Source organism: Falco biarmicus, chromosome 19, assembly GCF_023638135.1.
Source record: "Falco biarmicus isolate bFalBia1 chromosome 19, bFalBia1.pri, whole genome shotgun sequence".
NCBI lineage: Eukaryota > Metazoa > Chordata > Aves > Falconiformes > Falconidae > Falco > Falco biarmicus.
Window position 1 is genome coordinate 625,925 of NC_079306.1, and position 16,826 is coordinate 642,750.

General features: G+C 56.6%; 2 protein-coding genes across 3 annotated transcripts in view; both read left to right on the plus strand.

Moving 5' to 3' along the window:
* The first annotated feature begins 6,170 nt into the window (after positions 1-6,170).
* On the plus strand, positions 6,171-8,372 carry ATP5MC2 (ATP synthase membrane subunit c locus 2). 2 transcript variants are annotated; one of them, XM_056322640.1, is made up of 5 exons: positions 6,171-6,262; positions 6,996-7,069; positions 7,606-7,680; positions 7,861-8,021; positions 8,105-8,372. In XM_056322640.1, exons 2-5 carry the CDS (start codon positions 7,031-7,033, stop codon positions 8,217-8,219), a joined length of 390 nt encoding a protein of 129 aa, XP_056178615.1. In that variant the 5' UTR covers positions 6,171-6,262; positions 6,996-7,030; the 3' UTR covers positions 8,220-8,372. The 2 variants fall into 2 exon arrangements, with proteins under 2 accessions (XP_056178615.1, XP_056178616.1); XM_056322641.1 differs by having other exon boundaries at positions 6,199-6,253.
* Positions 8,373-8,966: 594 nt separating this feature from the next.
* The window catches only part of LOC130141295 (cyclic AMP-dependent transcription factor ATF-7-like), a 69,727-nt gene continuing 61,867 nt past the window's right edge, over positions 8,967-16,826 (plus strand). The window contains 1 exon segment of the mRNA XM_056322156.1: positions 8,967-9,076. The gene's annotated coding sequence lies outside the window, so the exon portion shown is untranslated.

The window sequence follows — 16,826 nt, forward strand, 5'->3', positions numbered from 1 at the left end:
GTCCCTGGGAATATTTGTGCCTAAATGCAGCACGTAAAGAGGACACGGGGGGTCCCTGAGGGGTCCCCGGGGCTGCGGAGCTGGCAGTGGTGGTGACCTGCCTCCCACGCAGGGGAAATCTCCTTCATTAGTGGCAGAAAACAGCAGCGCGGGCACGAAAAGGCAGCGATAATGTTTTATTTGTGTCTTTTTACGAGGCGGGCTCTTGAAAGCTGCCCTGGCACGAGGAGGGGAGCGTGATATATTGGTGGCTGCTGGAGAGGTGGAGCGTGACGGTGCCAGAGGAGAAACGCATGGCAGGTCCGTCTCCCCCGCCCGCCCCATCACTGCAAATCCTGCTGGTGTCCCCAGCTGCGAGACGTTGTGTCCTCAAACATGTCCCCAAAGTGCTGGAGGGCCCCAGTGTGTCCCCAGATGTGAGGTATTGTCCCTGTTCTGAGATGTCCTTCACCCAAGGCATGTCCCCAGGTCTGAGACACCATGCCCCGGTCCAAGACACTGTCACTTGACCCTAGACATGACTCCAGGTCCAAGACACTGTCCCAGGTCACTCTTTGCAGGTCCAGGACACTGTCCCCCAACCCAAGACACTGTCCCTTGTCCCCACATATCATTCCCAGGTTCAAGACCCCATCGTTTGACCCAAGACCCCATCCCTCAAGCTAAGATGTGTCCTCAGGTCCAAGACATTGTCCCTTACCAGAGACACCATCCTCCAGGCCAGGATTCTCCCAAAACACTGTCCCCAGGTCTGAGGCATTGTCCCTTGGCCCAAGACGTGTCCCCAGCTCCAAGACACCATCACAAGACACCAACCCCAGGTCTGAGACACAGTCCCCAGCCTGAGGGACCATCCCCAGGTTGAAGACATGGTCCTCATGTCATGTCCTCAAGTGCAAGAGATCAGCCCTGACCCTGGACATGTCCCCAGGTCCTAGATGCTGTCCCCAGCCCAGGGCATTCCCCAAGTAGGAGATGTTGGAGAGCCAGGGGGCAAGCAGGGAAGCAGAAAGCAGCAGGCAGGAGTCTGGAGGGCAGAGAGGAACTGCAGGGTGACACCAAAAAGCCAAACCTCTGGTCTTCAGACAGCAGAACCCCTCTGCAAGGTGGCACGGTCATCCCAAGCAGAGCCTCACACCTGCCACCAGAGAATCCCCACTGGGTCAGCCAGGTTCTCGCCGCCTTCCTGACAACCCTTCTCAGGGGGACTAAAACAAGCCCCAAGCCCCCAGTAAATCGCTGTCCTCCGCCTGTGGCGCATCCCGCGGCACCGGCGTCCTGGCTGGACAGACGATATCTATAATCCTGCCGCGCTGTCGGAGTAAATCTCGCAGCTCTCCCAGCATCGCCGAGACCCCAATAAATATCTCCATTTCCTGCTGTCCTGGAGGGAAGATCTGATCAGCTTTTAAATGTCAAACATAAAGTAAAGTTTGTCATAAAAAACCCTGTAAAAAAAAAAAAAAAAAAAAAAAAAAGAAAATACCCTGTTGAGGCGGGCCGGGAGCCAGAGCGGAGTGTGGCAGCATCTGGAGGTACTGGGGGGTGGCTGTGTACCCCCTTCCCATTGGATTGTGTGTGGAGGGGACCCATTTTAGCCCCATCCCACCCCAAAAGGGCTCTGCAGCACCCCTGCTCCCGGGATGGGAGGGGATGGGGATGGCTTGGGCATACGGTGGGGGGATTAAGGGTGTTTTGGCAAGGTGACTTAGTGGGCACCCCAAATCCTGGTGGATAAATTGGGCGCATCTCAACCCTTCACCAGCACCACCAGGGAGATCAAAAAAACCACGACCCCCCCCAAAAGACACCACCCCCCTAGTTTTTTCTCCCCACCTGGCTCGCCAGCTGCTAATTCCCCTCCATTTTAATGCCTCCCATGACGCCATCCCATTTGGGCTCTTCTGAATCATGTCGTTTCATGTACTAATTAAGCAATAAGACACAACAGGGCATGGATTTATGGGGCCGTATTTCACGCGTAGGTGTGTGGTGGCACCGTGCGGCTGCCAGCACTTCCCCACACCCGCAGCACCCTCCTCATGTGGCTGTGGCACCCAAGGGTCCTGGCTGCCACCCTGGGGTCCCCATTCCAGCGCAGAGCTGGTCGTGCCCCATGGTGGACGTGTGGGTGGGGAAGTGCCCCCCAGCACCACGGAGGAGGCAGGAGTTGGGAGATGTGGAGGGCGGTGGTGAGCACCCTTGGGTGCTTCCCTGCTGGCAGAGGGTGGGGGTCTTGGGTGCTTTGGTGGGTGCTGTGGGGTGAGCACTCCTGCTCCGCTCCTGCACAGCATCCGCCCAGCTCCATGTATGCTGTGTCCCTCTGTCCGGATGCCACCCTGGGGACACCGGCTGGTCCCCCTGCCTGGGTGCCACCCAAATCCAGGGAAAGCAGGGCCGGGCTGGGTGCAGGATCACACCCCCACACACACATAGTGTCACCTGCAGCCCAGTGTCACCCACTGTCCGGTGCACCCACTGTCCAGTGTCACCCACTGTCCAGAAATGGGCCCGGGCACGGCATGGCTGGACCGCCACTGCCCTCTACCCTCCCACGGCAAAACGGCAGCTGCCCCCCGGCAGCCCCCCACCCCTGCCCCGACCCCCTGGGCCAGGCCAGCCGGCGAGGGGAGGTGGGAGCTGGGGGCAGTGATGCCTGGGATCCAGCTGTGGATGTGCCGGGGATCCCCTGACCAAGCTGTGGATGTAACGGTGACCCCCAGGATCCAGCTGTGGATGTGGTGGTGAGCCCCTGATCCAGCTGTGGGTGTAATGGTGACCCCCGATCCAGCTGTGCGGGTGTGGCAGGGCCAGGTGGTGCCTGTGCTCACACTTGAGCGGTTGTGCCAGGTGTGTGTGACTGTCCCTCCGCTGTTTGGCACCAGAACCCTGGTGCAGGGGGGATCCCCCAGTCCCCCCAAAGCCCCCCAGCCCCTCGGGGGCTCTGTCAGAGCAGGGAGGCAGTGGAAGGCAGCCAGGCGCCATCCCTGTCCCTGTCCCCATCATCCTACCCCTGACACCATCCCTGGCCTTGGCCCTAGCCCCATCCCTGTCCCTGTCCCTATCCACATCTGCGTCCCTGTCCTTGTCCCCAATCCTGTCCCTGTCCCCTTCCCCATCCCTGTCCCCAATCCTGTCCCTGTCCCTGTCCTTGTCCCCAATCCTGTCTGTGTCCCTGTCTTCATCCTCATCCCCGTCCCCATCCCCATCCCCATCCCCGTCCCCGTCCCCGTCCTCGTCCCCGTCCCCGTCCCTGTCCCCGTCCCTGTCCCCATCCCCATCCCCATCCCCGTCCCGGTCCCCATCCCCGTCCCCGTCCCCATCCCCGTCCCCGTCCCCATCCCCATCCCCGTCCCCATCCCCATCCCCGTCCCCGTCCCCGTCCCCATCCCCGTCTCCGTCTCCGTCCCCATCCCCATCCCCGTCCCCATTCCCATCCCTGTCCCCGTCGCTGTCCCTAGCCCCGTCCCCGCTCCCGCTCCCGCCGCCGCCTCATTAGGATGCAGCGCGGGCGGCGACTGCGCCAGCGCCGGGGCCGGGCCCCGAGCGGGGCAGCCGCACACACCCCCCGGAACCCCCCCCCGGTAACACCCCCGGGGGCATCCGCCCCCACCAGCCCCCCGTACTCCCTTTACGTACCCGTGAGCCCCCCATGTGCCACCCCGGCCCCCACCACGTGGGGAGGGGGCACCCCACGGCAGCCACCCACACCCCAGAGACCCCCCACAGCCATGCACACCCCCCCACGCGCGTAGAAGCACACGCATGTCCAGCCACACGCGTGTCCCGCCTCCCCCCGCTTTGCAACACCCCAAAACCCTCCCGCACCCCAATACCCCTCCAGCCCCCCATCGCCCCCCCCCCCCCCAATTTACAGCACCCCCTCAGTTCCCACCATTCCGTGGGGAATTCCCCACCACGGCTTGTGCCTCAGTTTCCCCACCCAGAACTACCCCATCCTCCCCCCAAAAAAATTGGGACCCCCACCCCGCAGGGCGGCCGCCGTCACGCCGCGGCGGCTTCGCAAATCCCGCTATTAATCGCAAGGTCAAAGCCATTACGGGGATATTAAACCCATCAGAGCCCGCGGGGGGGGGCGGGAGGGTGGAAAAGCGGGGGGGGGGTTGGGGGGTTGGGGGGCCCACCCTCCCGGCTCGGCGGCTTTGGAGGCGCGCACAGAACATTGCTTTTTAATTTAAGCCGTTAAGGTCAGTGGCAGCAAATGGAGCCGTGGTTTAAATCAGGGAATAAAAAAAAAAAAAAAAAAAAAAAAAAAGGAAAAGGAGGAAAAAAAAAAAAGCAGAGGGGGGAGGAAAGGCGGGCAAAGACGGGCGGAGGAGGGGGCAGGGGGCTCCCCGCGGGGGTGGGGGTGCAGGGGAGGTGGGGGCGGGGGTGGGAGGGATGCGCGGAGCCCCCCCCCGCCTTGGGGCGCAGGAGGCCCGGGCTTTCGGTGGGGGCGGCTGGGGGCATGCGTCTTGCACGCGCACACGTGTCCCTGTGCAATCCCCCCCCGTGCACGCGCACACACACACGTGCACAGACACGCGTGCAACCCTAGTGTGCAACCACACGCGCACACCCCCCTGGTGCACACACACACATGTGCATGCACATGCACCCCTGCCATGTGCACACGCATCCATGCACACACACCGCTCGCATCCATGTGCAGACACCTGTGCGCTGGGCACGCACGCACACACTCATGCACACACATGCAACCCCCCATGTGCACCTCGCCATTCACACACACACGCACGTCCCCATGTGCACACACGCATGCACACTTGTGTGCACACACAGCATGTGCACTCCCCCCCACCCATGTGCACACACATGTAGCCCTGTGCAGCACCCTTGTGCGCACCCCCGTGCACACACATGCACTCACACCCCCGTGCACACCCCCATGCACACACTCACGCACTCACACCCTTGTGCACACACATGTATCTCTCTGCAAACCCCCTGTGCACACCCCCATGCACACCCCCATGCCTCACACCCCTGTGCACGCACACGTGCACACACATGCACTCACACACCTGTGCACGCGCAGCCCCATGCACATGCACCCCTCCCACACGTGCAGCCCCCTCACTCCCCCCACACGGCGGGGCAGGGTGATGGATGGCCCCCTTTCAATCCTGGCTCCTTGTTATTGATTTTCCTTTAATGAAAGTTAATTATAACAATGATTTAATTAATAGCGGCTCTCTCTGCCTTTATGGCTTCCCGCATTAGGGCTGCCTATAAATATGGCTGCCTGACAGCCCGTGCAGCCCCGCAGCCCCCCTGGGGTGGCCCTGCACCCTGGGGTGACGCTGTGTCCCTGCACCTTGGGGTGGCACAGTGTCCCCCTGCACCCTGGGGACCCTCCAGCACCCTGGGGTGGCACTGTCCCCCAACACCCTAGGACGACACTGTCCCCCTGCACCCTGGGAGGTCCCCAGCACCCTGGGGGGCCCTGCACCCTGAGGTGGCACAATATCCCCATGCACTCTGGAGGGTCCCCAGCACCCTGGGGTGATGCTGTCCCCCTGCACACTGGGGACCCCCCAACACCCTGGGGTGGCACAGAGTCCCACTGTGCCCTGGGGTGATGCTGTCCCCCCCGCAGCCTGAGTGGTCCCCAGCACCCTGTGGTGGCGCTGTCCCCCAGCACCCTGGGGTGTCCCTGCCCCCCTGCCTGCAGGGTTGACATGGTGCCCCCCAGCCTCACACACAAGCATGCTCCTTGCACACGCATGTGCAAACATGCATGTGTAAGCACATGGACCCTGGTGATGCACATGCTCCTGCACACACACATGTACACAGACCTGGGAGCGCACACGTATCACGCATGTAGATGTGTACATACACGTACACGTGTGCATGCACCATAGACATGCGCACACAGGTGCAGCCACGCGCACACACACGTGCACACACATATGCACCCCCCACGTCTGCGTGTGCCCCCCCAACTGCGCCCGCAGCGCTCCGCTTGGCCGCCAGGGGGCGTGGGGCGCGGACCCCGCCCCCGCCCGGCCCCGCCCTCCCCGCCCGGCCCCGCCCCGCGGCGCTGAGCCCCGCCGCCCGCAGGGGGCGCGCAGCCCCCGGCCCCGCCACCTCCCGGCCCGCAGGCGGCGCCGCGGGGCATGGGGCGCTCTGGGCGGCGGCCCCCCCCCCTTGCCTCTCGGTGGTGCTTCCGGGCCGCACTTCCGGGCGCGCCTGCGCACTCGCTACCTCCGCGACCTGCCCGCCGCCGGTACGGCAGGTGAGGGCGGCGGGCCGCGGCGGGGGGGCAGCCCCTGGCGGGGGGCAAGGGGAGGGGGTGCGACACCCCCTCAGGGCGGGGGAGGGCGAGGGAGATCTTGGGGTGGGGGAGGGCGAGTAGAGACCCCTCACTCGGGTGGGGCAGGGACGGGCGCCCCTCCCGCCCCCCGGAGCCGGTTGGCGCTGGGGCAGCCCCTCAGTGTGTTTTGCGGGTGACCCGCCGTTGTTCGGGGGGACGTTCCCTCCCGCTGCCTTTGAGGTGATCTCCCTCCACACTGGGTTGCCCCCCTGCCATGTTCCGTCCTCTGCAGCTCCCACGTCCCCTGCCAGGGCTGAGGGTCCCCAGGCCGTGACCCCCCCATGGTCCTCCAGCAGCCGCCTCCAGCTGCACCATTCTCTGTCTGCAGGGCCGAGGCGGCATCCCCAGGGCCTGCCCTGCCTGGTGGGCACCAGGGACCTCCTGAGCTCCTATCGCCTCTCGGGTGGGTGACACCCCCCCGGGAATTGCAGTGGCGCAACCCTAGGACCCCAAATTCCTGAGTCCCATGGTGACACTCAGCCAGGAGCTGTCACCTCGGTGACAAAAACATGTCCTGCCCCACCATTCCCGCATGGCTCAGACCTCCTGTGTATCCCCAAGTCTCCTGCTTGTCCTGGGAGCCATCCCCTATCCGTGAGGCTGGATCACACAGGCTGTGGCTCCTTACACCCTCGTGTCTGTGTGTCTCTTCCAGCTGAGTCCTGTGTGTGTGCCCCTCCGTCCCTCGCCATGTACGCCTGTGCAAAGTTCGTCTCCACTCCTGCACTAGTGAGTAGTGACAGACCCCTCCTTCAACCTCAACATCCCTTCTGTGGGACATGGGGCGCGGAGGGAAAGCATGTGACCCCCTCAGAGACAGGGGGAGAGGTTTGGGGACACTTTTTGCAGGTTTAGAGCCACCTTGGGCCACAACGAAGGTGAGCAAAGCCTGGAGCGATGAGCTGCTCTGGTTAATGATCATTTGCCATCCCTTAATGGTTACTAATTACCCACGTGCTGGGAGTAAAGTGCCTTTGGCTGGGTGCTGGCCCTGGTGGCACGCTGGAGCTGTACATTGATGCCTGTGGCCATGGGGTGCCAATGGCAAGGCCAGGGGGTGCCTGGGAGCTTCTCTTTAGCAGTGGGTGCCAGGACAGGCTTTTCCCTCTGGGTGCTGCCAATTCACAGGGCACCCCAGGCAGCTGGGCATGTTTGGGAGGTACCGGAGGTGGCCTCAGGGAGCCCCTGGCTGGAATTTCACTGCCCTGGGTGATCACGGGGGGTGGGGTATCCCACCCAAATCTGAGGGTGGCTGTGCCTTCCAGGTGAGGAGCTCACGGGTGCTGTCCCAGCCCCTCTCTGCCTCCATGCTGAGCAGCCCCGAGGCCCGGACAGAGAAGGTAATGCGCCCAGCTTGGATTGGGGGATGCTGGGGGGTGCTGAGCACTGGCCGTGGGAGGGGTGTGGGGAAGCGATGCCCTGAGAGGATGTAGGGGGCTTGATGGGGGGAGACAGGCTCTAGGCAGGGCTGCGGTAGTCTTAATCCCTCCCTAGCCCTTGCCCACCCTCCCGTCGCCCAGGCGCATCTGGGCGCCCACCGAGCCATCCAGACGAGTACGGCCCACCGAGACATTGACACCGCTGCCAAGTTCATCGGCGCCGGTGCTGCCACTGTGGGGGTAGCTGGCTCCGGCGCTGGCATCGGTACCGTCTTCGGCAGCCTCATCATTGGCTATGCCAGGTCAGCAGGGGCACCGGAGGGGTTGGAATGGGGTGCTGGCTGCCAGCTGTGCCCCTGCTGACGGGCCTGTCCTCTCCTCGCAGGAACCCCTCACTTAAACAGCAGCTTTTCTCCTACGCCATCTTGGGCTTTGCCCTCTCTGAGGCCATGGGGCTCTTCTGCCTCATGGTGGCCTTCCTCATCCTCTTTGCCATGTGATGGAGCCACTGACAGTGATGGTGATGGAGCCAGCACCCCACTGTGCCCGTCCCCCCTCCCCCCCCCCAAGCCATGAATGCCAGCAGGGGGGCAGGAGAGAGCCCCGGCCCCCCGCCATGGGCGGGCAGGGAATAAAGACGGTTTGGTATCGGGGTCTCGGCTCCTTGTGTCTCCTTGGTCGCCCTGTCCTGTGTCACTTGCCTGTGGCTGGCACTGTGGAGCAGGGGACGATGCTGCCCTGGGCTCACTTTCCTCCCTGCTGGGGTTACTCTGGGGAGGTGGCAGTGTCCCTGGAGGGGACACCAGGTGGCAGGGGCTGAGCCCCTTTGCCACCCTGAGCCCTCAGCCACCTGTGCACATCGTGCACATCGTCGGTCCCCGGGGGCAGCTGGGAGCCCTCGGGGCCGCAGCCTGGGCTGTCACCTCCATCCATCCCTTGCCTAAGGATGTCCCCCCACCTGGGGACACCTTAGCGGGGACCGGCCGCCTGGCAGCCCCGGAGCCGGGGGCTGTGGTGTGTCTGGCTGCTGGTGTCCCGGTATCGAGGTGTACCCGCCTCGCTGTCCCCGCAGGATGGAGGGCCCCGTGGGCGGTCCCTCTGGCCCGCCGGAGGCCTCCCTCTCGCTGAACCCACCCGAGGAGGCGTGATTAACCACGCCCCTCCGAGGCGAGGCCCCGCCCCCGGAGCCCCCCCATTGGCCCCGGCGCCGTTATACCCTCCTTCGGGTCTCGCGAGAGCCTTGCGCATGGGGCGCGAGGGGGGGCTCGTGGAGGGGAGGCGGGAGCCCCAGCGCGAGAGGCAGCCAGCGCGAGGCCCCGGCGGCGGCGCGGAGCGGCGCGGCCCGGCCCTCCCTCAGGTAACCGGCGGCTCTCGGGCGCGGCGGGGCGCGGGGCGGCCCCGGGGCGGCGGCGGCGAGGGAGGTGGCGGGGCGGCGTCCGGGGGGTCTGCGGGGGGCCCCGGCCGGCCCCTGCCCCCACAACTCTCCCCGAGTTTTCGTGAAGCAGCCGCTCTCCCCTGCGCCGCCTCATCGCTGATTGATAGCGCCCTCCGGCCAATCGGCGCGCTGTCAAGTCCGGAGTGGCGGGAGCCGTGGCCAATGGTGGCTTAGGGGGCGCCGCGATGGCGCAAGCCCCTCCTTAGGTGGGCGGGGCTGCTGGAGGCAGCGAGGGGCCCGGGCGGTGCCTGAGGGGGGGAGCCCAGAGGCCAGGGGGGCCCCGGGGTGGGGGGAATCCCGGGGAAATTGAGGGGCTTGGGGGGCTGGGGGCGGAGGCGTGGGGAGGTCTGCGCGATGCGGGGCGTCAGGAGTACGGGGGGGGCCACGGGGCTGGGGGGCTGGAGGGGGCCTCTGGGCTGGGGACTCTCGGGAGATCCTGGGGAGGGTGAGGGGGCTTCAGGGACTGCACACAGGGGGGTGCTGATGGGTGGGGGGGCTTGAGGGGGTTGTAGTTATGGGGGGCTTTAAAGGGACAGTGGTCTGGCGGTTGGATTTGGGGGCGACGGTGGACCCTGGAGAGGTGCTGGGGAGTCTTGAGGCACTGTGGGCACGAGGGCACGGGGGGTGGGGGAGCTTTGGAAGATGAGGGAGTAAATTGGAGGGGGGACATGTCTGTGGAGGTTGTAGGTATGGGAGGCCCTTTGGTGTGCAGGTCCTGGGGGAATCTCGAGTATTAGAGGGGCCTGGGGGGGACCCTGCGGGGACCCCCTGAGGTGCAGGTGCTGGGGGAGCCCCTCTGACTGGGATTCAGCCCTCCTGGGTGAAGCGGGGTTTGGGCTCAGTGTGGTGGCTTGTGGCTCTTCTGGGGCAGCTGGGGAGGACGCAGGCCTACGTGTGTGTGGGGTCCCAGGGGCAAACTGATGTAGAAAGGATGTGGAGAGGTTGTAGGTGCCTGTGGGGGTGTGATGGGGAGCAGGGTGTGGGCTGGGGTACGGACTCGGGTCTGCAGAGTGTTGGGAGGTGGGGGACTGTCAGCCCCACGCAGTCGCAGGGGCATCAGTGACTCCCACAGCACTGCACGAAGGAGGACCTGCAAACAGCAGGGGTTAGAGAATGAAGTAGTTTCTTCTGAAGTCTGAAACAGTGGTTAATTTTCACTGGGGCACTTTGACACACTCTCAGAAGTTTGAGCTCTCAAAGTGGTGAGGTTTCACTGTGCACTTGCTCATCTTCCCTGCTGGCGCTGTGAAATCCGTTGCCTTTCAGTAGCTCCAACTTTGTGAGCAGAGCCTGGGTCACGTCTCAAAGTTGTTTTGTTCCTACTGCCAGGAGTGCTGGTATGGAGTCCCTCAGCCTTACTAAGGAAAAGAGATCGGCTGGTTCAGGTGTGAGACGAAATGTGTGTGACAACAAAACCTCCTTGTTCTGCTCAGCTTTTGCTATTTTGCCCTCTCTGCCTCTTTGCTGGCTCTTCTTTGCCAGGTCCCATCATTATGTTGTTTCTTCATGAAGTTATCCCTTCTTTCTCTGCTCAGGTCCCTCTAAAGACAACATTTCCACTTAACACCTAGGAGTACAACATAAAAGTGTTGCTAACACTTCAGTGGACTTTACAATTTATTTTGCTTCACTGCAGTGCTCGTTGGGCTTTCTTCCACCAGGCATGGTCTGAAGGGGTTGTCTAGTTCTTTGCAAATGGCTTTAAAAATAGTTGTGACTGAAATGCAGTCATTTCTGGAGAGGAATTCAGCAGCAGTTCTCAACCACGGGCTTTGTTGGACAGTTTTTTTGGATTGGGGTTTTCTCAGCAGAGTCTAAGAATAACTTCAGTGTTTGAATGTGGAGAAGTTTGTGGGAGGTGGATTGAACAGCCAGAATCCCATTTGGAAAATGAATAGGGTTAACATTCTTGCTCCTTGTTTCCTTAAATTGAGAGATCATATTCACCTTCTGTGACTTGAGTGGGGTAATTACTGTTGCCAGCTGTAATCACTTTTCAGGCTGGAGGGTGCTGGAGTGCTTGTTTGCTCTTAGTGTTAAAAACAAACAAACAAAAAAGGTGTGGGTTCCGCTGGTGGAAGCAGCTAGTCAGCCATCGACCTGCGAGGTTTGTAATGATTACCTGCAGCTGGGATGGTCTTTTTCTCAGAAGAGTGTTTCTGATCCTAGAAGTTGGTTGAGAATTGAGAAGTGGAAGACTATTTTAGTATCCGATAGACCTCACTGCTTTGAGAACTTTAATACAGCCATGAACTTCCTTAATTGCATGCCAATCTTTTGGTTATACCTAACTGTAGTATGTTAAACAGTTCCTCTCCTTTTTGACACCTGCCTGTCAACTAATGGTAAAAAAACCAAACATACCATGTCCAACTTACTGCTTAGCCAAACTAGGCATCTAGTTATTTTAATCTTTCCTTGTAAATCAATCCCTTCGGCTGCTTAACTATATTTTCCTGAATGCCTTCCAATTTGTCAATATCTTTCTGATACAGAATAGCTTGGAGTTGAATGTGTTTTGCATCAGAGTGTTGGAGATGGGGACTTTCCCTCCTTGCTCCCTGCTCTGATTTAAAGAAGGAAAAGCTTTACACAAACTTTGAGTATGTTAAAGCGCCCACTTGCAATTTGTCTTTCTCTTAACTTTAAGTAAGTTAAGTACCTTAACTTTTTCCATGTTGAGAGATATTTCTAACGTTAATTTCTACTTACTCTTGCTCCTATTTTTGTTTTCCCGAGGTTTCTTATTTTCTGGTCTTCTCCAGCATTTCCTACTGTATGTTTCTAGTACTCTTGATTTTTATTTTTATGTTTTCCCTCTGTGTGATTTACGAAGGTGTCAGGCGAAAATGAACTCGCTGTTGAGACTTGCTGAGTCCCACTGTTAGACACTCAGCCCACCTGGGTACGTTGCAAGTGTCACTACTTTTTTTAAGCTGGTTGATGGGACAGTTGCTAGTCTGAGTTAACTTGGAAATGCTGTACAATCTGTGTGGCACGACTGTGATCTGGTGGTGATTGTGTAGATATGCTGTGTAGGAAGGTGACAAAAATAAAAGGATGTGGCTTAAAAAAAAAAATCAAACTTCTCATTAATGTCTTTATTTCCATCTCTTCTGAAACCCCTCGGAGCCTGACTGGAAGAGATGCTGACTGCAGAGGACATTCTCAGGATGGCTAAAAGGGGGTTTGTGTACGTGGTGCGGGACAGGCAGGAAATTTCCCTTACCTGTTTTGAAAGATGGGGAAGTCTGAGAGAGGAAGCATGAGTGGATGGATGTGAGAGGATGGTTGGGGGGAAGAAACCAAATCCTCCTTCCATCCTCCTTGAGCACGCAGGGGCCTGCTTGTAGGGTCCACCGGTCTCACATGATGAAGCAGCCAGGAGGAACTGGAGCTCTTCTGAGGGCGTGCAGTGGGGATCAGGGTGACTAGGACATGTCCTCACCCAGAGCCAGTCACCGCCTCTTTGTGGTGGAAACTTTTAAAAAATGGCTAAGTAAAATACACTCAGCTTCTGGCAGGCCTTGTGGTGCATGTGTTGTTTTTCGCAGCATGTGTTAGCAGAGGATCTCTGGATTGGATTTTGTTTTGGACTAATTTTTTGCTGCATCACATGTGATGCTTTTTTGCATTCTGCTTGGTTTTATTTACCCTTCTGAATTTCTTGGTGCCTTTCTTTTTTTTTTGCCTTTTTACATTCCTAGCACTGAGAATTGAGGCCAGACTTCCAAAACTGCTCTTTCCTTAGTCATTTAGCACCCAGCTACAATAAAATATTTCCTCCCAAAATGCATTGTAACACACCTTCAGGACTGGGGACCTGTTGCTTCCTATAACTTTATTAATTTTTTCTCTACCCTTTTGAAGTAATATAGTTTCTCCATTCTGGTTTCAAGGAACTTGTAATACAGCAGGTGAATGCTGAGTGGTGTAGGCTGAGCAGAGAAACAGGCCAGGGGGCTGGGTTTCCCTGGGGAGCTAGAAATGGTTTCTGTTTGGTGTAGAAGTGTGTAGGAAGCTGTCTATAGAGACTAAAATAAAAGTACATTTATAGCCTTGCTTCCTTTTGAATATAAAACTGAGGTTTTAATCAGCCTTCACATCATAATATTTGTCACATCTTTTTGTCTGGCTGATGAATTTCTCCATCATGTCGCTTCAAGTCCTCAGCGAATCCTGTAATTCTGCTGCTCCTTCACTTCTTCAAATTGCTTTGCCCAGCTCTGAGGACTTAAGGCTCGACCTGTGCACAGCCTTGCTCTGGTGGTGGCTGGAGCAGGTGTTTGAGGCCCGCTGCCCTGCGTCCGTGGCCTCAGCCCTCCACCAAGCGATGCACACGGGGGCAGGGAAGCTGCAAGGGCCATGGCGAGCTCATGTGTTGGAGGACACCAGCATTTCCTAATTTATAGCCCATGGAGGTGCCAGTATCCACAGAGGTTCCTCTCCAAGCCGCTGGTTGATGTTGGTGTGATCGGGTTTGTTCTCCCTCTTTAGAGCTGATATTAACAGTGTGTTTTGCTGCAATTAGTCTTGGCTCGTGGGAATTTGGCTTAATTGCTTCTCTGAAGTTCGATTTCATAATCTTCCAAGATGCTTCTTGCTTTTTTCCACCTCCCCGACACACCTGCTGGGGCACGTGCTGATGCAGAAGTCGGCCATACAGTGCCCTTTGTACAGCACATGCTGTATTTTAATACGTGCCCAAGTTTGACGTTTGTTTTTGAAACATGATAAATTCAGCGCCTTAACCAGCCCCAACACGGTGTGGTTTCACCGAGGCTAAACCTAACTTTGATGTAGGCTAATTATTTAGTGGAAAGGGATTTTTGGCTTGTACCTCTTTCGTCTAAGCTCTTGGCATGCTTTGCTGGGGTGGCAGTGAGAGGCCAAGCTGGCCGGGGTGAGTTTTCCTGCCTCCCTGTCACTGTTTTGCTGTTGTGCACGAGCAGGGGCTGCAGTCCCGCAGCAGGACAAGCATGGAGCTGAGCTCCCGGGCGACAGCAACCATTTCTTGAAGTTTCCCAAGGAAAACAACGTGGTTTTAGCTCATGGGGATCACAGATGGCTCTGCCGCTCTGGTTGCAGGAGCAAGCCAGCCTGCGGAGAGCCTGCAGAGGTCTGGAATGCCACTCTGCTGTCCCACCCTTGTGCGAGAGAATGAAGCAGAGTGGAGACGTGGTGCCAGCCATTGCAAGCTGGTTCATGAATAAACAAAGCTCCTCTGCCAGCTACAGGCCGTGCTACCCACTGCGGGTGTTCCTCTGCGCGCTCGGCAGAGCTCTGAGCTCTCTTTGTCAGGCACGGCTACTGAAAAACCCTACAAGGGAAGCTGTACGAAGACATTTTCCTCCCCTTCTCCTGAAAAACAGATGTTTGAACTCCTTTAGTATGAAATGCAAGTTGTGCCTGGAGTTGAAAAGACAGTAAAGCTGTGAAGTTCACCACTTCCCTGCCTTTTGGGGATGCGCTGCCACACTTGTAGTGCTGCTATTAGCAGAGCTCTTGCACAGCTTTCATTTTTTTGTGCTTATGGAGAATGTTTTCAGCCCTGGTTGGCAGAGACCTCGTTCTGAATACCATTGTTACTATTTAAAATAATAATAATAAAAAAGCAGTCTTTCACAGGCTTCAGTGTATTAAGGACTTGGCTAGACGTGGACTTGGCAGTGCTAGGGAATAAGCAATGCCCAAATGAGTGTATTTATACCTGTGTAACCGTACCGAGCTGTCTTATGCCCTTTAACTGTTTCCAAAGTGAGTAAACCAGACTTGGAGCAGAACACGGCTTTCTGGGTTTTCTGCCAAAAAGCTCTTGCTGGTGCTGAGTCTGCTGAGATGAAGGAAACAAATCTTCAAATTGCTAAGTAGTTAATGCTTGCAATTATTTAAAATAGCTGGCATCTAAAATAGACTTGTTTCTAGAGGTACAGCTGGTCGTGTCCACAGCTGAAGATGCTGGAAGTCTGAAGAAGTTTTGGAAGTGAGATTGAACTGGTGAAGTTGGAAGTAGGTTGCATGTGGGGAGAGAAAGCTTTGCCAGAATGTGCAAATTTGCAAAATGTGAAGTTTTCTTCAATCTTGTGCTGTTCTTGTTGCAGCAGGGTCTGAAGGTAGGCTTGGCAGCCATTCATGGGCCATTCTTCTGCTGTTCCAGCACTAGGAATAATCCCTTATGTTTTTTTGAGTGTTAGTAAAATAGAGCTGGAGGGTGAGCAGAGGGAGGTGAGATCCAAAGGCAGATTGTCACCAGGGGTGACTGCAGCCGGGTGCCAGGTCTCCTGGAATCAACCGCTGGGTCTCAAAAATGTGAAAGCAGAGACTTAGCTGAGCATCCCACAGTGCAGGGTAGATGTACTGTGTGAAAACGGGGCTGAGGAAGTTTGTCTACAATGTTAATCGGATCAGAAGTCTTTATATGGAAGAGTGCACTGTTACAAACCTGGAGAGTTTATACAAGAGCAAGCATTGCTCATCGTCCAGATCTTCAGTCTGACTGAGCCGTGGGCAAAGCAAATGTGATGAAATGTGATTTTTTTAATTTTTTTTTAAAACGTAATCCTGAATGTGCTGGCAGTGTTTTAATGAGCAAGTATGTTTTCTGGTGCAGGTGGTAAGAAAGTTCCTAAGGGATGCTCGCTTTTCTTTGTGTGGATGTTTTTCATCCTTCTGCCTTACATTGCTTTCTTTTCCTTTGGTTTTTTTTTTTTTTTTTTGAAACCTGTCTGTTTTTAATGCATATAGAGTGCCCGTTTGTATGATCCACGTTTAGGATACTGTATCCTTCACTGATGTAAGATTTCATGTTTTGAATTATGTAAACTATATATAGGAAATCACTGCTTTGTTCACTGCTAAAACACAATCATTCTGAAGGCAGAATGCAGTTCTAGTTAAACAACTCACAATAATGTACCAAATTTCTAGGCATTGCTTATATTTGGAATATTTCTTGCTCCCTTCTGATTTTAGGGCTCGCATATCAAATAATGACACCATAAAATGTGTGTGCCTTTGAATGCTAAATAAATAAAAATGCCCACATGTGATGTAAATAATAACAGGTGAGACTAAATATTTTTATTTTATGACCACACATACATACAGGAGTGTCGTGCCTTTCTGTCCCCTGTCCCGCTGGTGCTGTTTCAGTTGTTTTAATTCATTGACAAGAGCTTTATCTGGAGGTTGTCACTTACATAAGAGGCTCTCCTAGTCCTAACTCGGTGCAGCCTTGACTTTGATCTTCCTTTAAAACTATTCACACACCATTGTGGGGAAAATATGTTCAAGCTTGACTTGGGCTCTTACGTCCCGTTTTCAGCAGCCTTTTTCTTCCTCACTTTCATTGAAACAAGAGCTCTTAAGCAGCTAGATAATTTCAGGAAATGGGACTAGAGTTTCTAGGTCACTTAGGCATTTCCTAGGTAAAATAATGCATTCTCTAAGGCTTGTCATGTCTTTCTTGTAATTATCTCTGCTCAGTGAGAAACGGTGAGTCTCTTAGGTTTTTCCTTCCTTTCTTAAACTTGAATTATTTCTGTCTCCTGTAGTAGATATCTTGCAATATGTTGTCCCTGCTGTGAAGAAGTATATAGCTGAAGATGTATCACCGCTAATGAAGAACCACAAGGCGACCCGAGAGCCATAGTGTCAGGATCCAGAAGCTGCC

Excerpts from the sequence above, each read along its gene's own strand:
- ATP5MC2 (XM_056322640.1), top strand. The coding sequence starts at position 7,031 with ATGTACGCCTGTGCAAAGTTCGTCTCCACTCCTGCACTA. Across the intron at positions 7,681-7,860 it reads CCGAGGCCCGGACAGAGAAG|GCGCATCTGGGCGCCCACCG; the intron begins GTAATGCGCCCA and ends CCCGTCGCCCAG. Across the intron at positions 8,022-8,104 it reads CTCATCATTGGCTATGCCAG|GAACCCCTCACTTAAACAGC; the intron begins GTCAGCAGGGGC and ends CTCTCCTCGCAG.